The sequence below is a fragment of the Physeter macrocephalus genome, unplaced genomic scaffold (genome assembly GCF_002837175.3).
Source record: "Physeter macrocephalus isolate SW-GA unplaced genomic scaffold, ASM283717v5 random_120, whole genome shotgun sequence".
NCBI lineage: Eukaryota > Metazoa > Chordata > Mammalia > Artiodactyla > Physeteridae > Physeter > Physeter macrocephalus.
In genome coordinates, this window is record NW_021145405.1 from 1 (window position 1) to 24,271 (window position 24,271).

A 24,271-nucleotide genomic window follows, 5' to 3' on the forward strand; every position below is an offset into this window, starting at 1 on the left:
TAGAGGATGGCTGGGGATGAGGACTCCTGTAAAGGTTAGGGCGGGTCCCTCTGTGGAGGGGACATCTGAGCAGACACCTGAAGATGCCACAGAGGGAAGCAGGAGAAGAGCCGGGAAAAGGCAGATCATCAACTAACTTTCTATCAATTAATATTAAAAATAAAATTATAAAGTTAATATTATTAATCTTTATGTTAACTTCTCTTTGGTTTCGACAGTGACAATGAGGACTTCTTTCCACCACATGACCCTGTTCCCTCCTCACAACCTTATGAGGTGGCATCACATCTGTGCCCATCTTACAGACAAGAAACCGAGGCTCAGAGAGATGAACGTTCCAAGGCGGAGTTAGGAGGCCCAGCTCACACAGATTCCAGAGCCAGGGTCAGAGTCACGTGATATTTCCCCCCACGTTATGGATGAGGAGAGTGAGGCACAGAGAATTAACTGCCCACCCCACATGTCTGGACAGCCTGGCTGTAAATGCTGACCTCCCACCCATCGTTCCTGTGCCGTCCCAGTACAGTAGCCACACGCAGCTATTCAAGTGTAAATTTCATTTCAATTCAAATTAAACTACATTAAAAATTCAGTTCCTCAGCTGCACTAGGCACATTTCAAGGGCTCCACAGTCACATATGGGTAGTGGCTACCGTTGTGGACAGTGCAGATCTAGAACATTTCCGTCATTGCAGAAAGCTCCCTCGGACAGCACCACACAAAACAGCTCTCTTGTCCAATAAACGTAAAGGGCATAAAAATGAGCCCGTACATGGGCAGTGCTCAGCACACGTTCACAACTGCTATAACTACTAGTGTTGTTATCTTCTCAGCGGCAGCTGCTGCTGAATCGGGAGCTGAGAGCCGCCATTCCCCCACCCACCCGCACCTGCTTCTTCTTCAGCTTGGAGATCTGCTGCTCTACCATGGTGATCTCGCGGTCCACCCGATCCATATTCTGGATCAGCTCCTCCTTGGAGAGCCGTGGAGGTACCAGCTCCACCTCAGGGTCAGCATGTGGGGGGCTGGGAGGAGACACCGGCTCCAGCTTGCCTGTCAGGCTGCGGTCCTGCGGTGGAGGAAAAACAGGTGTGGAATCAGCGCAGGGGGCACCCCCATCCCCCAATAAACTGCAAGTTTCCAGCCATGACTTCAGGCACCAACACGCCGGGCATCTGTCGTGCCAGCCCCCACGTGCCAAATACAGGGCTGCTTACTGATCCCACCTCTCTGCCTTTGCCTTCACTGGTCCTCCTGCCAGGTGTTCCCTCCCCAGCCTTTTCCAAAGCGCAGATCCTTTTTATCCTCCTACATGCAAGTTTCCCCAACCGTCCCTCAAGTCGTGAAGCCCTCCCTCTTTCCTTTCCCCATAACACACCTCTCTCTTACCCCACTTACCCCATCTGTGCCCTCCCACCAGACCAAACTCCTCGAGAACCGGCACCGAGACCCACAACCTCCAGCCTGACGCTGCGTGAACACTGATTCACGATGCTGAGTCCAAACCAGCGAGTTACAGAATATCGTACACAGTGCAAACCCAGTTTTGTAGGCAATATACACAAACACACAAGAAAACTATGAGAACGGGATACGGAGATGTCAAAAGTAGTTATCGGGGCAGCGGGGGAGAAGGCGGGTATTTTCACTTTCTTCTTTTTAGTTTACCAGTGTTTTTCTGATTTTCCTTCACTGAGTATTACTCTTTGTGTAATGAAGTTGTTTTCAAAAATGTGTTAAACAAACAAGGGAATCCTTCACTGAGTTATTCAGCGACTCCTTCATTCCACCAGCTAAAGTTTACTGAGCATCCAAGCTCTGCTGGATATGCTCAATAAAAAAATAAAACCCAGTCCTTGTCCCGGAGCACACTCACCGGTACAGCCCCGGGTTCAAATCCCCGGCCTCTCTGCCACCTCCCAGCATCATCACGACCACGAGCAGATCACCTGCCTCCGTTTCCTCATCTGTACAATGGGACAATTCCCACCTCCTGACTGCTGTGGGCTTGGATGAGTTAATATGTGCAGAGCACTCAGCTCAGAGCCTGGCGCACTGTCAGAGCTCCACAGGCATTGGCTGGGGTTGTCCTGCCCCCGAACCCAGCCCCGCCCTGTGCCATCCTCAAGGCCAAGACAGCAGCTGCTGGCAGAGGAGGCCCCAGGAGGAGCTCCAGGCCGCTGCCTCCCCACCCCCAAGGCAGCTGCAGCCGGAGGACAGAGGACACATTATTCCCGAGGACAACTGCAGCCCCAGGGCTGCCAAGTGCCACCCCGCCCCCCCAGCTTGAGTTGAGCAGAGGCTGTGCCATTCTGAGTCCACCCCTCCTGGCCTCGGGGTCTTGGTCCTACACGCACACACACACACACACACACGCACACACGCACACACACACACACGCGCACACACACACACACGCACACCACCGAAGCCCACAGGGCCCCAGTGTCTGGGGGTCACCCTGGCCTCATCGTCGCCGTCTGCAACGTGGGAGAGCTGGCATCGAGACTCCCAGGCCCTCCACACACCCAGAGCCCTGGGGGCGAAGGCAGAAAAGATCTCAAGCCCTTCAACAGCTCTGAGGTGGCCCTGCCCCATGGCTCTGAGATGGGCCTCCACGCTCCTCAGGGACGCCTAGGAAACCGAACCAGGCACCGTCCCGGTCCTCGGCACACCCCACACCCTGGCCCCGGCTCTCCCAGGGGGCTGCCACTACAGCCCCATTGCACAGATGAGGGTACGGGGAACCCGCAGGCACAGGCCTGGCAGAGCTCTAAGCCAGCGGTCGGCACACTTTCTGTAAAGGGCCAGGTGGAAAAACACTTCAGTCTTTGTAGGTCAGACGGCCTCTGTCCCAACTACTCACCCACCACGGTAGTGGGAATGCAGCCACAGACAGGACACAGAAGAATGGGCATGGCTGAGGGCCAATAAAACTTTATTTACAGACCCACGCTGAGGGCCAGGTTGGAGCTTGCCGAGTTTGCCAACCTGTGCTCTTAACTCGCATAATTGTCACAGCCCCATTTTCCAGATGAGGAAACTAAGGTCCAGTGAGATTCGACGACGTGCCCGAGGTCCCCAGCCACCAAGCGATGGAGCCTTGGCTTGGAGGGCACAGGACGGGAGAGACCAGGCCTCATTCAGAACTCTCCAGAAGCAGGCAGAGCGTACAACCAGGTGGCTGGGGGTCCCACAGCAGAAACGGGTCACCACCATGCATTCATTCATTCCTCAGAACCATGTGTCTGGGCAGAAGAGCAAGAGCAAGATCCCTTCCAGGGTCTAGGACCCCCTGAAATTAGAGGCAAAACTGTGCACAGAAGACAGATCCCCTAGAGAAATACTCAGGAGTGTGTGTGTGTGTGTGTGTGTGTGTGCGCGCGCGCGTGTGTGTGCGTGTGTGCGTGTGTGTTTGGCCCTAACTGCTCCCAAATAGGAGGGCGGAGGGCAGACATAGGGGCTGCAGGCACCTGACCCCACGCACGCCAGACCAGAAGCAGCCTGTGCACCGTGGCATCTCCGGGCCTTTGCACCAGCCATTCCCTCTCCTGACTGCACCTTTGTGCCACCTGAAATCAGAACCCCCATCCACGGCCCCTCCCCCAGCCCTTAACTGAGATCCGCCCCTTCCCTCTGTGCCCCAGGGCGCTTGGCTGGTCTCCCCCGACAGCCTCAATCATTTCTCAGGGTTCTTTTTTTTGCTGGGGGTGGCTGCGTTGGGTCTTCGTTGCGGTGCACGGGCTTCTCATTGCAGTGGCCTCTCGTTGCGGAGCACGGGCTCTAGGCTTGCGGGCTTCAGTAGTCGTGGCGTGCGGGCTCAGTAGTTGTGGCTCGCGGGCTCCAGAGTGCAGGCTCCGTAGTTGTGGCACATAGGCTTAGTTGCTCCGCGGCACGTGGGATCTTCCTGGACCAGGGCTCGAACCTGCGTCCCCGGCATTGGCAGGCATACTCTTAACCACCGTGCCACCAGGGAAGTCCCATTTCTCAGGCTTCTTGAGACAAAAGGTTTTGGCGATGTGGTTCCTGGAGCCCAGTCCTACTACCTGCTGTGGGAAACCACTCTTGTGCCCACCTCTGATCTTCCACCAGGACTGAGAAGGGACAGAGAGGAGCACAGCAAGAACAAGGGCTGAGGACAGAAGGCTTTCGGGGCCAGGACACCCTGAAACAGTTCATCCAACCCAGGGATAATTCTCAAAACGACATGAGCAAAAAGAAGCTTTCCATCCCCAAACCCGACAGGAGCAGCGCGGGGGTGAGACGAAGCAGTTGGCAACCGCTAGGAACTGTTGGAAAAGTTGCTGGAAACTTTTTCTTAAATTCTTGATGGGGAAAATCCGTCTTCTTCAATGACTTCTTCCTTAAGGTTCAGGCTTAGCTTTCATTCTAAGCAAAACCACACAGGCAGATCCATCAACTGACAAGTGAAGTGCGGTCTCTCCATACAATGGAATATGATTCAGAGTGACGTACAGACGCCTGGTAAGACACAGATGAACCTTAAGAACATAATGCTGAGTGAGAGAAGCCAGACATAAAAAGCCACATATCGCATGATCCCATTGATATGAAGTGTCCAGAACAGGCAAATCCATAGAGACAGAAAGCAGATCAGTGGTTGCCAGGGGCTGCGAGGAGGAAGTGACTGTTTAATGGGTACCAGGTTTATTTCTGGGGTGATGAAAATGCTCTGGAACCAGACAGAGGTGGTGCCCAACACCGTGACTATACTAAATGCCACTGAATTGTTCACTTCAAAGTGGTTAATTTCGTGTTCTGTGAATTTCACATCACTCTGAATAGAAGATGATGCAGGCCTGAAGGGCAAAGGGTGCTTTCTGCAGTGCTGAGTTTTCCAGGAATGGGACCGAGGGAGCCTAGCTACTGGGCCTCCAGATGGTTCTCCCGATGGCTGCTGGCCTTCATTTAGGCCCAAAGCCACAGGAGGAAAACAACAATCCTATACCCTCGCCAGTCACCGCTAGGTAGCAGTTGGCACCATTTTCCCCATCAGATGCCCTTGGTGTAAAAATTCAGGCCAACGTGGAACAGAAAAACTCATTATGTAAAATTACAGCCACAGAGGCAGCAAAAGCCTTGGGGGCTGGAGAGGACCCACTGGGGCTCCCCCTGTCTCAGACCCAGGAAAGGGCAGGGCCAGCCTCAGGCACCCACAGTCCTCTCCCCCAGTCACAATGATGGGTTCCAGAACAGGCATGGGCCTCACTCAAAGGCAGGGAGATAAACAGCTTTGGCCTGGAAATGTGGAGACAGAGGGAAAGTTCTTTTTTTGGCCTTGAATGTGGGAATAAGAAGGCCTGGAAACTCAAACTTTCTCCTTGTTAATACACCAAGACCACGTGCAAGATGGCAGAGCCAAGAAATGGACAGAGATAGGGACCTTGTCACCTGGATCAAGCTGTGCCTGAAGCCAACAGCCCCTCGATTTCAGTTATATGAGCCAGGACTCCTGCCTAAACCAGTGTGACATGGGTTTTCTGTCCCTTTCAGCCAACGGGGCCCCAATAGACAAAGAGATTTTCAGAAATGGTGCTGTTTGTGATGACTCTAAAGTCCCAGAACAAAGTTTGGTGCATTCCAAAGGAAGCCTCTGATGCCACAGGACTCCAGAGGCTGAAGGCCACAGAAGCATTATAAAACAGGACATTTTTATATTTTATATTTTTATATGAAAAAGGAACACAGCCGGGGCCGGTGGGGAGGGAGTTGCTGTTAAAAAAAAAAAAAAAAAAAAAATCCCATCAAATTCCCGTCTCACGTACCCAGCTGAATTCTACACAGCAGATGCAAAAAACATCTGAACTCCCTCAGAGTTGTGTTTCTCCCCTGGCTTCTTCCCTTGCCCAAAATTTGCTCATACTTTCCAAATGTTCTAACAGCCTGGAGCAATTACCGTAGTTGGTCCAGTGGGGAGGGAGTTGCTGTTAAAAAAAAAAGAACAAATCCCATCAAATTCCCGTCTCACGTACCCAGCTGAATTCTACACAGCAGATGCAAAAAACATCTGAACTCCCTCAGAGTTGTGTTTCTCCCCTGGCTTCTTCCTTTGCCCAAAATTTGCTCATACTTTCCAAATGTTCTAACAGCCTGGAGCAATTACCGTAGTTGGTCCAGCCAGGCCCCAACACTGGGCCCATCACTCCCCCACACCCATGGGGTCCAGGAAGAGAAGAGAGAGAAAGACAGACAGACAGACACAGAGACAGAGAGAAACAGAGATACGGAGACAGACAGACATAGACACACACACACACACACACCCCAGGCAGAGAAAGACAGAGACACAGGGACAGAGAGACAGAGACATACAGAGACAGAAGCAAAGACTGAGAAAGACCCACAGAGGGAGAGGGAGCACCCCAGGAGCCCTAAGAAGGGGAAGGGCAAGCAGAAGGGCCCACGGAGCCACTGTCGGGCCTGGAGACCCTCAGGCGGACCCACAGGTCTGAGGCCTCAGAGCCCAGCTCTGGAGAGATGCGCGGCGGGCAGCAGAGGCCCGCCAGGGCTGTCCAGAGACGCCCGTCAGCCTGTCCTCTGGGCAGAACCAGACACGAGCACAGGGATATGGCCCACTCGGGGCTCTGGTCCCTCGCGGGGGGTGGACATCCAGCATCCCTGGTGTGGCCCTGTGCCCCCCTCCACATGCACCCCACTCCCCTACCGCCCAAGACCCACTTCAGGGAATAGCTTTTCCAATGGCAACATCCCTCCCAGGAGGCTGAGCAGTGATGGAATCTAGGAGGAGGAGGCTAACGCAGGGATGACGGAACGGCAGGCACGGGAGACCAGAGGGGAAGCCCGAGGCGGGACAGCCTGGTGGGCAGGTCTGGGCTACAGACCCGGGCTGCCTGGGCTTCAGTGCCCGCTCCCCACTTCCCAGTGACCGTGGGGGAGTGGCTCTCTTAGCCTGGGGCCCCGTCTATAAAAGGTGATCGCAGACCGGGCTTCATCAGGCTGGGAAGGCACAACGGAAGGGCACCCACGCTCAGCACAGTAGCCGGCACACAGGCAGGGCCTCCATGTGAGCCTGTCATCATCATCGTGACCACCCCGGGAAACCCCTCTCCTGTCAGCCCCCCGAGAAAGAACTGGCCGCAGCCTGAAATCCCACCAATCCAGTGTCAGGCAGAGAAGAGGATCCAGCAGGCCCGAGTGGGCCACTTCCCTCCCCTGTCCTGGCTCCCAGGCCCCACCCACCCCCACTGGTGCTGCAGTGAGATGAGCACTGACGTCACCCAGCAGCTGGGTGGCCGTTAATGAGCTAACGTGCGTCCTCATGGTCACGAAGGAGCATAAAGGCACTGCTCAGCACGTGCGGAAAGGACATCCATCACGCAGCGGGCCAAGGATGAGCATATCATCCGGCCATAGTCCCTGCCCCACCCTAGGCAGTGACAGTGAAATGACAGCCTCTGAGGCAGCTGGGGGACCCTAGGGGACAGAAGCATCTGGGCCACTGGCTGTGATTCCTCCGTTTAGATAGAGAGCAAATGAGCTTCTAGCGTGGACGGTCCTGAGGTTGACTGAAATAGCAGAAAAACCTCTCTCAGCAGCAAACCACGAGCGCTTAATCCGTGCACATTCTCCCCCTCCATCTCAGTTCGACTTTCTGCTTAAAGAAGAGTAAAATGCAGGCGCCCTCCAGGGCACAGTGGTCCCCACGGGCTGGACACACTCCGGCAGCTGGAGGGGGCAGTGGGGGAAGCTGTCCCTCTCCAGCCAAGAAAGGGCCCACGGAGCCAAGCTCGTCCCTGGACCCTCCTCTGGCTGCCCAGCCTCTGCACGGCCCGGGCTCAGCCCTTCTCCCAGCCTTCGCCCAAGCCATCCCCCCAGCCCAGCACGCCTACCCCCTCCCTTGTTCCCCGCCCAATCGCAGCAGCACCCAAACCCTCAGAGGAGCTCCCGGCTGAGGCCAGGCCTTACCTTGGACAGGTCCTCGGAGCCCCCGGGCTGGCCAGTGGCCAACAGGGGCGAGGGCCGCAGCAGGGGGTCAGGCAGCAGCTCCAGGCGAGGGCGCTTGCTCTCCAGGAATTCCATCTCCGACTTGCCCAGCTCAGGCAGGTATGAGTGCGACTCCGGTCGCAGGTGAAGCTCCTGGGACCTGTGGGGGGCAAGGGCACACGGCATCACGTCTGCTGCCCGTCCTGCGGGAGGAGTGCCCATCTGTTCAAGGGCACACAGAGAGGCAGGACTCAGATACAGCTCTGTCTTCCTCCGAGTCAGCATTCGCTAACTACGTTTACAGCAAGAGAAGGTACTGGTGATTGATTCCCTGCTCCCTCACTGAGTGTGGCCCCCAGACCGGCAGCCTCGGCCCCTCCTGAGGCTGGTTACAAATGTAGAATCTTCGATCCCACCCCAGACCTACTGAATCCGACTCTGCATGGAAACAAGATCCCTGGTGATTCACGGGGCGAGTCTGAAAAGCACTGTGGGTCTAACACAGACAATAACACACATGATGCTGTTTGCAAATCACTCACCCAAAGCAGACATCACTAGCTGATCACAGCACTCTGGCTGCTCAACCTGGCCTTGCCTCCTTTTCAAGTCAGCCCAGCAGCCTTATGCAGAGATAGGAGCTGTCCAGCCTAATCACTCCCAACTAACTCTCCTTAACCCTCCTCCCCAGTTTACAGAGAAGGAAACTGGCCCAGAGAGGCCATGGCCTTGCCTGAGCACACACAGCTGAGCCACGACTCCCAGCCTCCAACTCTAGCTCCTGCTCCTTACCGGACAGCCCAAACACTGCCCCTGCCGAAATGCTTTTCAAGTTGATGTTTTTTGCCCAATAAACTTAGAATAGAATCCAAACGCACTCCCCGCACCCTCAGGCCCTGCCTGGTCTGGCCCTTGTTCACCTTGCCCACTGCATTGCTGCCTCAGGGGCAATGCTCTGGCTAGGCTGGAACACTTCCACACCAGCTCCTTCCATGCTACCTCTTCTCCTTCCTGTCTCAGCGCATGGGGCGTCTCCCCTAACAGCAGCCTCCCTGCGCACCGCACATACCCCGTCTCACCACATCTCGTTTTCTCTTTCTCTGCAGCCGTCACCATTTGCCTGTTGGCTCACGCGTGTTTGGTGGCTGCCTCCCCCGTCCCAGAATGTCTGCTCCCCAAGGGCTGGGACAGTCAGCTGTCTGGCGCCTGGCGTACAGCAGGCGCTCAATCAGTGCGTGTAGGCCGAATGAATGTTACTGACTGCAATGTGGGCTGAGGCTATGCTGCTGTCCTCTCCTCCCTGGGGGGCCCGTCCCTCGCCAAAGCCAGGTCACAAGCCAGGTCTCCGGTGGGCCCCTCCTGCCCACCGGAGAACCTACAGCTTCACAATTACAAGATGCCCTGCAGGAAGCAGGTGGCGTCTACATTTAAACATGAAAAGGGCACCCTAATAGGCTAGTGTCCCCCCAGAATTCGTGTCATCTCAGAACCTCAGAATATGACCTTCTTTGAAGGTGGGGTCTTTGCCGATGTAATTAACTGAGATGAGGTCACACTGGATTAAGTTGGGACCTAAACTCAATGACAAGTGTCCTCCTAAGAAGGGCCGAGGACACAGACACAGAGGGGGGCAGAGACTGGGGTGATGCAGCAGCAGGCCAAGGAACACCCTGGGCCTCCAGAAGCTGGAAGAGGCCAGGAACAGGTCCTCTCCTAGAGCCTTCAGAGGGAGTGCAGCCCTGCTGGCATCTGGGTTCCAGACTTCTGTCCCCCAGGAACTGGGAGAGAACACGTTTGTGCTGTTTTGAGCCACCCGGTGCAGAGGGACTGAAGCCACGGCCCGCGGCGGTGGCCTCCCCGCGGGGCCCTGGATGCCTCCATGCAGCTGTGGCAGCACAAAAGGCCCAGGCCAGCTCTCCGGAATTCTGGTCCCACCTAGGCCATCCCTCGACCTCGCAGCCTCAGCAAGGTGACAAAGGAAGAGACGACGGGACAGGGCCCCTGGGCCAGCCCAGCCTCAGTGGTCCCTGCTTGCCCCTAGAATCACTGCACGTGGCCGGAAGGATCTGAGGGTGGAAGTTATATCCTGGCCCTCCAGAGCTCCGAACCCTCCCAGAGTCCCCTCGAAGTTCACCATCCTGGCCCCCAGCCACCTGGCTGAGCCCAGCCACCCGGCCTCCCCGCCTTTCTGGAACACTCCAAGCACACTCCCACCTCCAGGCCTTTGCACGCGCCGCTCCCTCCACCTGGAAGGTCTTCACCCTGCTCTCTGAGGGGCTGGCTACTTAGTGGCCAAGCAGCTCTCCCCTGAGAGGCCTTTTGCGGCCTCTCCAGCCAAATAGGAGCCTTTCCCTGCCCTGCAGGAAACAGGTCACCCGCCTCATTCTGGAGTCACCTTGTGTGTTTGTTGCATCTCCCCTGCTAGACTGTGGGCTTCCTGCAGGCAGGGCTGCCCGTCTAAGTGCCCGCTGGGAGCCCGCAGCCTACAGTAGGCCATCGCATGTTAGAAGCTCAGGGCTCTCAAGAGTTCCCTGGTGGCCTAGCGGTTAGGATTCCAGGCTTTCAGTGCCGTGGCCTGGGTTCAATCCCTGGTCGGGGAACTGAGATCCCACAAGCCACGTGGCGTGACAAAAAGAAGCAGCAGACCACCTAGAGGGGTGGGATAGGGAGGGTGGGAGGGAGGGAGGGAGACGCAAGAGGGAAGAGATATGGGAACATATGTATATGTATAACTGATTCACTTTGTTATAAAGCAGAAACTAACGCTCCATTGTAAAGCAATTATACTCCACTAAAGATGTTAAAAAAAAATTTATATACATAATTTTGTCACAAAGAAGTATGACAGTGCGATCGATAAAAGATTTTCAAGCATAAAAAGAAAAGAAGCAGCAGCAGCTCACGACTCTTGGCAATGAGCGCTATTACTGTCTCGGGCACCTTGGGGCCCTGCTCTGGCCTTGGTCCTCTCCTCACTGGGTCCCCACCCGCCGTACGGCTTGCTCTCTCCCACCTGGATTTAAGGAAGGCAAGGCAGGCCCACAGGCCCAGTCTGCCAGCTGAGGGATGGCAGAGGACTCGGAGAAAAGCGGATGACAAAGGGAGGGGAGGAAGGGGGCTCCCCACGTGCACCCAGCTGTGGACACGTCACTCCCAACCAGCAACCCAGCCCCGCTCCCCTACTTCTTGGTGGTCACCCCCTCCTGCCCGGGCCACACACCCAGAGGCCACTGCAGGCTCACAGCGGGAAGTCCAAGGGCCACGTGGCCCTGCCCTGCCCATCCCCATCCCTGTCCCGGTCACAGCCGCACCAGGACAAGGGCGCAGCCCGACAGCCCTTCGTTTAACACCGACCCTGCGAGCTCTTCGTGAGCACAGGCCTCCACTTCCCCGTCTGAGCAGTGGACGCGCAAACCCCTCCTCACCTTTCGTTCCCGGGCTGAAATTCGGACAGCAGGGAGGGCCTCCTCCGCTGGGGCTGGATGATGGAGCCAGGCGACAGGTGTGAGGTGTAGTCACGGGGATGGTGCTGGTACTCAAGCAGCCCGACGTCCTGCAGCAGAGGACACAGACCAGTGAGCACCCATCCCGCTGCAGTGCAGCCCACACAGCGAGGCAGGGCCAGAGCCCCCTGCCCGGTGCTGCTCCTGTACCCGGGGACCCTCCCACGTCCTTTCCCAGCCCTCCGACCCAGCCCAGCCAGAGGACATTCCTGGGGCCAATCGCCAAGGAGAAGTGACACATTCAGCTAAAGGACACCTGGTCCTGCCCTCTTTCCAGACGAGACAACCGAGCCCGCGTGTTAGCAGAGACAAATGGAAAAAGGCACAACCTGCACGTCTGCCATGGGTGCAAGTGACACAGCAAGACCCGGGCATCCACGCCAGGGGACAGGGGATGACACGGCAAATGCTGACGGTCTGCAAGGCTCAAAGACCACATTCCAAAACAAAGCCCCAACGTGGGAGTCCCCCGTCTTACAGAGGGAAAACCTGCACACGTGTGTCACATAGGCAAGTACAGCTCCAAGTCAGAAGGATAAACTCCAGGCAAAACATGCCTTCTTCAGTAATATGCCATCCATTACCCATTGCCGTCTGTGGAAAAGCTAAACACTAACAAATTAGATGTACCCCGATTAGCAACTACACCCTGATTTGAGACACGTTAAAATGTTAAAAAAAAAAAAACAAAGATAGAAAAGAGAAGCCTTTCAAAGGAGAGAACAGGACAGGCTTCCTATGTGTACCAATCCAAATCGATTAGTTCTGCCTGCAGAGAACACCCAGTTATACTGTGGGGTGGCAATCAATTAGTGATGTCTGACACGAGTAAGGCTTGGGAAAGCGTGGGATCGTAGGTGATTTATTTTCTTCTTGGCACCCTTCTTAATTCTCCCAATTTTCCAAAAAAATCTAGTCATTCTTTTGCTGTCTGGCTTTTTTTTTTTTTTTTAAGCAGTTATTTCTGCAAAGAGAATTAGATGATACCACGTAGGTGTGTTGGAAATGTATGTGTTTCAGACCCTCCAAAACAAACACATGTAAGAGGCTGGGAGGCTGGAGGCGAGTGAGGATGAGTAACTAGAATCAAGAGGGATCCTGTCAACCTCAGAGGCTGGAAATGAGGGAAGGGCCTTCCTGGGCAGCCCCATGTGGAGGCAAGAAGCTGCAAGGCCTCGGGCTAGAGGTATCTGTCCATCCCCTAAACTCTCTGAGCCTCAGTCTCCTCACCAGTGAAATGGATGCCTGAATTCCCTGGTGGTCTAGTGGTTGGGACTCCGCGCTTCCACCGCAGGGGGCACGGGTTCAACCCACGGTCGGGGAACTAAGATCCCGCATGCCGCGCGGCGCGGCCAAAACAAAAGAAAGAAAGAAAACTGAAATGGATGCCTGACCCAGATGGAAGGAGGCCTCTGTGTCTCCAACCAAGCATCCCCCAAGCATTTAACTCTCCAAGGGTTTCCCTTAAGACTGAGGGCAGCTTCCAGAAGGCAGAGGACTCAGCCTGCCCCCTCCCCGACACTCCACGATGTCTTGCACAAGGCACCAAGTGCTAATGAAGGAGCAAGAAGAAAGGGCTGGAGGGAGGGGGCGGCAGCTTCTGGGATCATGCTGGCGAGGCTGCCAGGCACAGATCCGGTGTGCACACGCACGCAGAGGTGTGAGAAGAAATCGGCAAGCACTGCAGTCTGCTGGGAGGAAAATTCCCTCTCACACAAAAGCAAAATGAACAAAGCGGCAGAGAGGCAGACGGTCCAATCCCTTGGGAGAGGGCCCCGGCAGGACGGCGCCTACCACTGCCAACCGAGGCGGGAAAAGGCACACGGCCCCCAGGGCCCCCGAGGCAGGGGCCTGGGGCGGCCAACTGCGTGAACCCTTCTGGCCTCAGTTTCTCAGTCTGGGAACCAAGCAGGATGACCCCATTAGCACGGCCCCTCCAAGGAACATCTTGGGGGCCATTTCTGTGGTAGCCACACTGATCGCCGCCCCAGGGCTCTGAGTCCAGGGACCACCGAGGGTGCCTGCATCTCTACAGGAAGGCAAGAACCGGGGAGACCCCAAGAGAGACCGAAGGTGGGGCTCCCTGTGGTCACAGGAGCCTGAAGACACCAGGCACTCAGGCTGGAAACCTCCAGCCACGTCTCAGAACACGAGAACCCTCCACGTGTTGACAAAACATTCCAACCCCACCTGCTGCCCTCTCACACATGTACGTGGCCCAAGCAGGCTCCCGCGTCCGTGACCCTTGGTCTGGGGGGAGCGCCGAAGACGAGAGGATTCAGAGCCTCCTTGAGAGCTTGTTGACGGGACCGCGGCATCTGAGCGCCCGGCCAACACGGTCCTGCCGGCCTCGGCCTAGACCCGTCCCGTGCCCGCGAACTGGGTCACGTGCGGAAGGACCATGTATCCATCTGTGACAAACTGGAAATGAAACAGACTGGTCCTTCCCACAGAGAGCCTGATAAGCACTGATCTAGGGCAGGAGTCAGCAAACGGGGCCCAAGGCCAAAGCCGGGCTCGGCCCGTTTCGTCAGGTGTCACTGGCACACGGCCGTGGCCATTCCTGTACGTGTTGGCTGAGCTGCTTTCACGCTAGGACGGCAACAGTGCCGGCGTGCTCGTGACCGAGACCGAGTGGCCAGAAAAGCCTGAAATATTTACAGAGAAGGTTTGCCAATCCCTCCTCGAGAGGAAAAGCCCACAGTGTACCCGGGGGGCCATTCGGAAAAGGACGCTAGCGGGCACGGTGTCGTCATGACAGCAGCAGCACCAAATCATCACTGCACTGTACCAGTCACTCTTCCTCAGCCCGGGTGCTGTGCAGAGGCCTCTGCGCGTGTCAGCTAACTTGACCCTCAGAGCCTTATAACTACCCTCGCTCAACTGATGGGGAAACTGAGGCACAGGGCGGCAAGACCACTCGTCCAGAGTTTCGCAGCTAGGAAGTCACTGAGGCAGGACACGAATGCCAGCGGTCTGGCTCCAGAGTCTGCGCTCTGAAAAGCCCTTCTAACGCTAAGGCACAGAGAGGCTAGGTAACTCGCCTAAAGCCACACAGCAGGCAGGAGTGGTGCTGGGATTGACTCCCGTGTCTTTGGCCTTTAATGCATTCATTTAGTGCAAAGCTTGCAGGAACTCGAGAGAGCTCAGGGGGCTCCCGCGGGGCTTGGGAGAGAAGGCAGAATCGAGCTGGGCTCTAGAAAGCTGGAAAGGAGACAAGGAGGGGAGGATGTGTTGGGACCCTCAATCCTGGGAGACCCTCAGTGCCAGGACCCTCAGGGAAAGATGTGGGGTCCTGATACTGCGGGGGAGGGAAGCCGAGACCACAGAGAAGGAGAGAACAGGGCTCAGGGAGGCTCTGAGGGTGGAGCAGGTGGGATTGAACGAGCCACGCGCACCGGCACCAGGAAGAGAGGCTCGGAGTGTGCCTGAGGCTGGCTCAGGGGAAGCACACCTGGAATTAAGCCCTCCATCTGCGCCGGCGTAACACGCCAGGCAGCCTGGACCTGACGCAGGCTGGGGCGCAGGCCAGCAGAGAAGGCGGCTCTCATCGCCCCTCTCCGAGTGCAGGGCCTCTTCAGTCTCCTGCCACCCCGCCAGGAGGAAAGAGGCGGCCGCCAGGTACAGACACCGCCCCGGGCACCTCGCAAACATCCGCCAGTGATGCTCAGGCCCACAACACCCATACTGCAGATGGGAAAACTGGGGCTGCCCCCACGCGGTTAAGTGAGCAGCCGAACGTCGCTCAGTGAGGTGCGAGGAACACGGACTCAAAGCCACATCTGGAGGTCTCCCGGGCCCCAGCGGGGGGACTCACCATCACAGCAGCCCCATGCCCAGCTACCCTGGAAGGAGCCTCCAGGGCCAGGAGGTGCCACCCTGGATGCAAGCCTGTTGGGAGCAGGTATGGGAGTGAGCTGAGTCCCAGGAAGGTCACAGGTCACGGGGTCCAGGCCCCGCCCCCTCATTCCACCAGACCTGCCTCAGCTACTGTACAAGGAGCTGGGACCGCTGGGTTCCCACCTGGCCCTTGGATGGGGCATCTGCCTTCCACGCCTTTTTCCCTTTTCCTCCGCCCTCTGTCTTCCAAAAACCCTCTGCCCCCCAAAATGGGGGCATCTCACAAACCCTGCCTGTACAGTGGGCTGGCGGTAAGGGGTTGGGGGGCACAGGGCTGCAGGGAGACCTCCAGATTACACTTCCAACACTCACATCCCACCAGCCGAAGAAAAGTGACTCCAGCCCCGGACACATGCCCAGGAGAGCAAGACCCCCCAGGATGCCTAGAATTCTTGTTCCTGCCTTCCCAGTAACAGGCAAGGGCCCCCAGCTGGGTCGCCCCAGCACGAGGCAGGGCGATCAGGAAGTGGGGCCCCACTGCTGCCACCACACAGGATAAGGATGCCCCGCCTCGTAGCTACCCAGGGCCCCTGCTCACCCCCGGCCCCAGCCTCCTGCCCGGAGGAAGCAACCACTGGGTCCTACCCGGCCGCATCCTGCGTCAGTGACGGCCCAGCGGGAGAAGTGCGGGCGGTGTCTGAGATCAGCTGGTGACTCCAAATGACTGAGAGAGGGCCCAGTTGGGGCAAAGGATGGGGGGACTGCAGGATGGCGGGGGCCACAGGGACTCAAGGACTAACGGAGTCTGGGCCCGTGGGGAGGGAGCGCGAGACGGGTAGGAACCTGGCAGGTGGGGACGAGAAAGAAGAGAAACCAGAGGCGACCGCCAGGAGCCCCCAGGGGAGGCAGCCCCTCCAAGCAGCTGTAGTCACGCTGACAATACTGCAAGTGGACACAGCTGGCTGAGTGTCTGCCAGGCACTGTCACAAGGACCTTCCACAGATCATCACGTTTAATCCCCAGGAGAATCTAGGAGACAGATGCTCTCATTACTCCATTTTATGGATGAACAACCGAGGCTCAGAATCATTAAGCGACTTGTCCTGTTTCCTCACCTGCAAAATGTTCCCCATCTACAAAGTGCAGAGCATAAGGGTGCCCTCACTTCAGTGATAAGAGAAGCAAGGGCAACTGTATACATAAAGGGCATAAACAAAATGCTCACCCTGTAGTAAGCAGTCCGACGACAAGGCTGAGTTTTGTTATTGTGATTATGATAAAGGTGATGACCACACGTAATAGCAGATGACCCCCAGGAGCGCACGCCTCAGCCCTGGGCACACAGTAGGTGACCGATAAATAGTCATCCATCCCACAGAGGCTCAGAGTCCTGAAGCGGAAGCCGACTGCCTTCTCACGGTGATTTAACCCGAGGCCTATTATTTAACCTCCCAGCCTCAGTCTCCTCATCTGCAAAATGGGATGATGATGCAAGGTGCTCTTTCATTGCGTTGTGAGAATTCGACGACCCCATCCAGAATGTGCCCGTTTATCAGAGCTGGCTCTCAAAAGCATCTTGGGGGCCCAAATCCTCAAGAGGCCACTGTTTCTGGGACACCCCCAGGCGGGTCCAGTGGGCTCATAGGCAAAAACATCCCGCTCATGGAAGACAGAAAAGGCCTCCCACGCCATTTCCTCTCTGCATCTCAGGAGGGACCACACCCACCAAGCAGGACAGACACAGGCGTGTTCACATAGGGGCCAGCACAGCAAGCTTTGACCCCAGCTGCAACTGCAAACCCTCGCAGTCCCTCACCAAGCAGCCAGGAGGTCAAACGGGGGAGGCCCAGGCCCCTGAGAGCCCTCTGGCAAGCCCCTGAGGATACAGAACAGAACCAAGCCTCATCCTCAGGGCCACACGCAACTAGAGAGGAAGTCAGGAAAGGGGGCCCCCACTAGGAGGTGGTCAGAGTGGGGTGCAGCTCGAAAGAGCTGACCAACGGGACTTCCCTGGCGGTCCAATGTTTAAGACTCCACGCTTCCACTGCAGGGGGCACGGGTTCGATCCCTGGTCAGGGAACTAAGATCCCACGGGCCATGCGGCAGAGCTGACCAAGGGCACGCCCGCTCCCGCCCCAGCAGGCCACCCCCCAACTCACACGACGATGGGGAGACCCCCCTGTGAGCAGAACTAACCCCTGGGGCCCCCGTGTCGGGGATTCAGAGAATGACACGCACCCGACCTCACTGTCTCAGAGCGCTAAGCATAACTGCAGTGAATAGGCTCCAGGCCCTGAGGATTGGGGAGGGGAGGGTCTGCGAGCCATGGCCCCTAGGAAGCCACCCCAATCCTAAAGCAGGGGAGCCCGGCTGAGGCTGGGCTGAGAGTGTATACAGCAGGAGCTCCACGTCTGCATGCAAACCCCACAGCCGACTCAGAGGCAGAGATCCCAGCTCAGCCTGGCCCTGGGCTCCATCTTCCTAGCTTTAAAATGGGAGCCAAGAGATTTTACCAGCTGTCCCAGGGCCTGGCAAGGCCACAGATGCCAGTGGTCTCTGCCAAAGCACCCCACCTCCCCGCGGGGGACAGCAAGCCCTGGTGGGACACCGTTGGAGCCACTCCAGCCTCAACTCCAAGGAGAAACAGGAACCCGGGGACACGAGAAGGCCCCAAAGGTGACCCCAGGCGCACATTCGTGCCCCTTACCGTGTGTGGCCGGGCGATCTGCACGGGGTAGGAAACGCCGTGGGGCGGGTAACGGGGCTCGGTGGCCCTCCACGTCTGTGCCACGGGCTGCGTGGACCCCGACATGGCGGCGGGCGTCCAGGGGGGCTCGTGGGCCCCTGTAAGTTCCCTCTCAATGGTCTCCAAGGATTAAAAGCCAGTCTTCGTCATCTGCTCGAGGGCCACCCTGTCCCAGGCACCTGTGAGGAGACCAGAAAAGCAAACAAGATCAGTCACAGGGTGGCTGCCCCTTGCGGACCCTGGCGGGGCCCCAATTCCTTCCTGTGGCCCCTGTGAGGAGGAGAGAGCAGACAGGGGTCCTCCGGACCCTCCTCCATGCCACCGGCAAGCTCCGTGCCCAGTGACAGCAATGGGAGACGCCACGTGGTGTCTGAGCCTCTCCAAGCCACAGGCCAGCAGCTGCGGCACAAGCCACATCGGTGACAGCCGTGTCCTCCGCCGCTGCCAAGGCCCTCGCTCGGCAGGCACGGGAGCTCTAACTCTGCGGGCATTGCCCCCACGGCCCCCCCCCATGGCTCCCAAGCACCCGCAGCCCACGCAACCCCACCCCAAGTCCTCTGCCAGTTTGAGTCACCAGGGCAAGGTTCCCCGAAAGCCTGGCAGCTCAGGCAGGCAGGCAACTGCTGGGCCTGTCCCAGGAGGGGAAACGTCCGTACAACCGTCCAGGGTGACGGTGGTGAGCAGGGTCGGCTCGGGCAGAACACAGGTCACAGGTCACAGTGTAACCCCGGGCAAAGTCGGGCCTGCCTGGGCCTCCCAGTGACCCTCTGGAGAGGGTGAGTGACACTCTGACGGGGGGGCAGGATAGACGTGAGGTCGGCCTGGACGTGAGCCGAGAGCGGAGCGACTGGCTCCGCCGAGGGCCACGCCGGGGAAACAGCCGAGGACACGGATGAGAGCCGGCGGGCCCCCTGTGGCTCCCGGAGGGGCAGGCAAAGGATGCTGTCCACGGGGAAGAAAGCACTCATGTGTCCCCGATGGAAGGAATCCACTGGCTTTACAGATGGGGAAACCGAGGCCCAGGAAGAAGAAAGGACTCAAGTCAAGAGAGCAAGAGAGCCCCTGGTCAGAAGGGGCCTTTGCCCAGAAATCTCCAGGGGCCCCCAACCTCCCCAGGACCCTTCTCTCCCTTCTCCGCCGGCCACTGCTTCGTGCAGCCTGCCCAAGGTTAAAACTGGCTCCGCCGCCCAGGCCCGGGTTGAAAGCCTGGCAGGTCTCGGGCCTCCTCCACACGCAGCCACTCAGAAAAGGGGTGTCCATCAGGCCCCTGCCATGGGCAAACCCCCCACTCACACCCGCCACCCAGGAGCTAAGGAGAATCCAAGATGGCGCAGGGGCCCGGCACATGGATGCCCCCATGTGATGTACCCTCTCGGGCTGGGGCTGCATCTCATGGGTACCCCCAGCTCCCTGTAATTTCATCACAACGTCCCTCAGCACCCTGCCCTCCACTGACAACTGTCTTTCAAGGGCGTGGACGCCCTAAACCTCTGCCCTTTGGAGGTCTGATGTGGAGGGATATTGGGCGGGAAGACTGAGATCATGGTGGTCAAAGGAAGAACACGACACCCTTCGCTCCCATCCGGGGGCCGTGACTGTGTCCCGCTCCCCCACCCCCACCTCCTGCTGCTACGGTAGACTAGACTCTCTTTTTAGGAACCATCTTCCCTCCCCAGACTCCAGGAGTGATCATGTGATCTGGGCCTGGCCAATCAGACTCCTGCTTCCCCTGGGCCAGCGATTGGTTCAGGGATGGGCATCTGACCCAATCTGAGCCAATGAGAGTCAGTCCTGAGACTCTGAGAAGGAACCAGAAACAGGCACTATCCACTGGGGCTGTAAGCCAGGAGGATGAAAGCCTGGAGCTCTCAGGGGCCACCACTTGGCAGGGACCTACCCGAGACCCTACCCCCAGGAAGGCAGATCTGAAGGGTAGAGAGAGCACAGCTGGGTCCTGATACAGCCATGCCTGAAGGCAGATCAAAGCTGCTTCTTCATTTAGGGAAGCCAAGGCACTCCTTCTGTGTGTTTTGCCTTTGCCAGCCCAACCCAGCTTTCTGTCACTTGCCGTCAAAAGTTCTGACTCACCCAGAGAAGGAGGGAGTCACAAAGGAGGCAACCTTTCCATCGGGTGCTGTCAATCCTTCCAACACCGCAAAGCCAAAGAATTCCAGAGCCCTAAGTGCCACACGTATGACCACCTCAGGAAAAAAGCCCACGTGGACTTCTCCCAGACGCCGAGACAGGAGGCGCTGTGTAACTCTTATGAACGTGGGAACAGTCTTGCTCAGCAAATGGGAGCTACTATTATTACAGTCACCAGTACTGTCACGGCAGTAGTTGCAGCCCGGTCACAGCGATGCTGTGGACATGGAAGGGAGGCAGAGCCGCCCCCGCCAGTCCCCACCAAGGGCAACGCGGCAGCCCTCCTGCAGCCCAGAGACAAGAGACTGGCCTTGGGAGAGGGGTCAGCTGTGGCCACCAGTGCTGGACCCTGTCCCAGAATTCCCTGTGTCCCAGCTCATCACAAAGCCCAGCAGACCCTGGTGGTCTGATGCAGCAAAGCCAGTTCTATTCCGGCCTCTCTCTGGGTTTTAAACGGTTGCCCGCTCTCTGCAAGAGGAAGAGGGCAGCACCTGGGCAGAGAGAAGCTCAATCTGCTTGCCTTTCCAAGAGCGGCACGCGCAACTTCCAAGTTGCTATGTGACTTGGCGTTGCGTGAGGCGGTGAGAAGTCTAATTTACCAGTAGATTTCTAACCTCCTTTGCCTGATGAAGTGCCCACTGGGGACGGCAGCCCCGGAAGGATGCTCACGGCATGCACTGCATGTGGGCTCCAGAAGCCAGGGAAGTGGCACCTTTTCAAACCAACCCTGGAGAATCCTCGGCAACTTCCCCACCCTCCTCGTGCCAAGGTCTGGCTTCCCACGACCTCAACGTTCACAGGGTGTCCACCGCCGAGCTTGGGGTTCCTGTCCCCACCAACCCACCTGGCAAAGGGTCACTCCGCCCGCTCCACGGCCCAGCATCCTCACGTGCGGGCTGTCCTCAAAGCCAGGGGCCTCTGGGGATCTTGCACCTCCTGCATTCACCACGAGCTCATCTTAATAAGCTCCATTTCTATCTCCCCCAACCGTAGCCACATCTTTTGCCAACTTGAAAAAAAAATTTATTTTTAGGAAAATAGTTTGACAGTTCCTAAAAATGTTAAACAGAGAATTACCGTAGGACCCGGCAATTCCACTCCTAGGCGTATACCCAAAAGAATGGAAAACAGAGACTGAAGTAAATCAAGGTATTCACAGCGGCAGTACTCACTACAGCCAAAGGGGGAAACGAGCCAAGTGCCCATCAACCAATGAGTGGAGAAAGAAACAGAACGTGGTCTATCTGTACAACGGAATATGATTCAGCTATAAAACAGAACCAAGCACTGACACATGTCACAACGTGGATGAACCTTGCAAACGTGATGCTGAGACACGAAGACGCGAAGGACAGGTACCGTATGAGTCCACTTATAGGAAATGCCCAGAGTGATAAATCCACAGAGACAGAAAGCAGACTGGTGGTTGCCAAGGGCGGGGGCTGGGATGGAGGGGTGTGGAGCAACTGATGGGTATGGGGGTTACCATGCAATGATGGAAATGTTTCGAAACTAGATAAAAGTGGTGTTTGCATAAGACTGCGAACAGCGGGCCAGGGGTGGGGATTAAGCTCCGACTTCATTGGCAACATTTGGAGGTGCATGCCAAGAAAAAATACGACATTACTTCATCAAAGACAAGGGCAGGAGAGGATGAGAGCAACCCGTGGGGCAACGTGGGGGGTCTCCTGGATCTGGTCCCGGCTGAAGAGCGTTCTGAGAAATGGATCCAGGTTAGAGCAGGAATGTGATACAGTGGCCCCAATATCACTGCAGGGTCTGGGAGCTTTGGGGTCAGGAGAGGGTGGTGGACATCCGTTGATCTCCAGACTCTTTGGGGTCCCCACTGTGAGCTGAGCTCCAGGCTAGTGAACGAGGCAGGGTCCAGGCCACAGAGGGTCTCGGTGCCCCGGCGGAGTGCAGACAAGCAGCAAATAGTGACTTCCGAGAGCAGGCTGGGGGCTCTGGAAGCCCCGGGGAGGGCGAGGGGGAGGCAGGGAGAACTTTCTGGGGCGTGAACAAGACACAGCCGGGGGAGGGGGGAGTGGAGGGGGCTCCAGGCAGAGGCTACCACCTGAGCAAGAACCCAGAGATGAGACCAGGCATTTCGTGCTTGAGAAATTCATCAAGTCATTCAAGGCCCACGGACCGTGGAAAGGATGGATTGTGTTCAAAGGGCAATGGGGAGCCACGGAAGGTGGTTGAGGGCGAGACGAAAGGATCGGGGTGTTTGACAAGCAGGCGCCGTGGAGAGCAAGTGTGGAACCCAGAGGCCTGGGGGGCTCTCGCCAGCGCCCCTGCACGAGGTGACACCGGTGGGATCGGGATAGCAGGAACAGAGAAGCAGCAGACAGCGTGCAAGCCGAGAAGGAGCCTGCCAGCCAAAGACACATCTTGCTCTGGGGGTGAGGGAGGTCGAGCGGCCCCTCAGGGACAGGGGCCTGTCATTCCCCCCTCAGGCAAGGTGCCTCGGGACTCTGTCCTCAGTTTCCTCCACTGTAGACAGGGAACATGCGTGTCCCTGCTCCACGGACCCAGGAGGACAGCACACTTGTGAAGGGTGCCTGGTAAACAGCAGGTGCTCAATAAGGCAAACTCAGCCAAGTCGGGGCTCCACGGGGAAGAGAGAGAGCTCTGGCGAGGTTAAGGACTTGCTCTGCCAGGTGGCGTGGGACGCTCCTGAGCCCCATAGGACGGGGACGCCGCAAGCCCCACCGGGCCTCGCATATCCAAACCAAAAACCACGGGCCCACAGAGCCGGCTGGAGGAGGGCTGCAAACTGCAGGCCCAGCCCAGGCTGGGAGCACCCGTGCACACGGCCAGGGCCACGCAGCCCCCCTGGGAGAGCCCCACAGGCTGTGGGTCTGATCCGGCAGCACCCCACAAGCCTGCCAAGCCCGTGTTCCATCCACGGAGAAAGCTCACTGCCTGTGATTCTGCGTCTGCCTTGCAGGGCCTAGCACAGCGCCGGGCACACAGCAGGTGCTCAGCGAACGAAACTGTCAGGCGGAGGTGAGCGCCAGTAACACGAGGTGAGGCTGGAAGCCGCCGCACCTGCAACCCCTGACCCTGCTGGGCGGAGGCCTCTTTCCGGCGGGAAGTTTCTGACCTGCCCGGACATCCCCTCTCGGGCCCCAGGCGAGACGGCCGGGAGGCCACACCAAGACACATTCCACAGATCTGCCGTGTCCGAGCAGCCAGGCTCACATCGGGGAGGGTGGGGTTAGAGCCACTGGGGCCGGGATGTCTCTGAGAGCACGGGCAGGTGGAGGGGGTGTCTGTTAAGGGGCCGGAACGGAAGCTGAAATGTGCCTGGGAGCCTTCAGATCTGAGCCCGGGAAGATGAAAGGGGAGCTGTGTGCACTGCACGCGCCTGACATTTTCTTGGAACTAACGGGACCGACGCTGGGGCTTGTGGCAGGTGGGGAAGCTTCAGCATTTAAAATCAGCTGCCAGGCAGGAGAGAGGCCCCCGGCCCCACAGAGGGGACACGGCCTATGACACCCGACCCCAGCCAGCCTGTCTCGGGCCAGGGACACATACACATGTGCCGGGAGCCTGTGGGCAGGGACCCTGCCGGCCTCCTCAGTGTCTGACATACAGTAGCTGCTCCATAAATGTCTGTTTTAATTGAGTGCCGAATCCCCCGTGAGGGGCATGGTGCCCGGCACACAGCAGGTGTATTATTTTCCTGGAGCTGCCATAACAAACTGCCACAAAGTGGATGGCTAAAAACAACGGAAATGGATCCTCTCACTGATCTGGAGACCAGAAGTCCAAAATCAAGGTGTGGGCAGGGCCACGCTCCCTCCAGAGGCTCCAGGGGAGATCCTTCCTTGTCCCTTCCAGCTCCTGGCGGCTCCAGGTTTCCTTGACTTGTGGCCCCATTGCTCCAATCTCTGCCCATCTTCGCATGGCCTTTTTTCCTGTGTGCCTGCGCCTGCTCTTCTTATAAGGACTCCAATTATATTTAAGGCCCACCCTCTCCAGCATGACCTCATCTTAACTAATTACATCTGCAGAGGCCCTCTCTCTCAATCAAATCACACTCATAGGTTCCGGGTGGACGTGA

General features: G+C 57.5%; 1 protein-coding gene across 5 annotated transcripts in view; it reads right to left on the reverse strand.

Moving 5' to 3' along the window:
• Nucleotides 1-173: 173 nt before the first annotated feature.
• LOC114484880 (nuclear receptor corepressor 2-like) overlaps nt 174-24,271 on the reverse strand; it is a 90,369-nt gene continuing 66,271 nt past the window's right edge. For all 5 annotated transcript variants that reach the window (XM_028484078.2, XM_028484075.2, XM_028484076.2 and 2 more), the window contains 4 exons: nt 18,016-18,233; nt 11,391-11,518; nt 7,948-8,125; nt 174-1,069 (listed from right to left, as the gene is read on the reverse strand). In XM_028484078.2, coding sequence (XP_028339879.1) covers nt 830-1,069; nt 7,948-8,125; nt 11,391-11,518; nt 18,016-18,120 — 651 coding nt within the window. In that variant the 5' untranslated portion in view covers nt 18,121-18,233 and the 3' untranslated portion in view covers nt 174-829. The remainder of the gene's footprint in view (nt 1,070-7,947; nt 8,126-11,390; nt 11,519-18,015; nt 18,234-24,271) is intronic.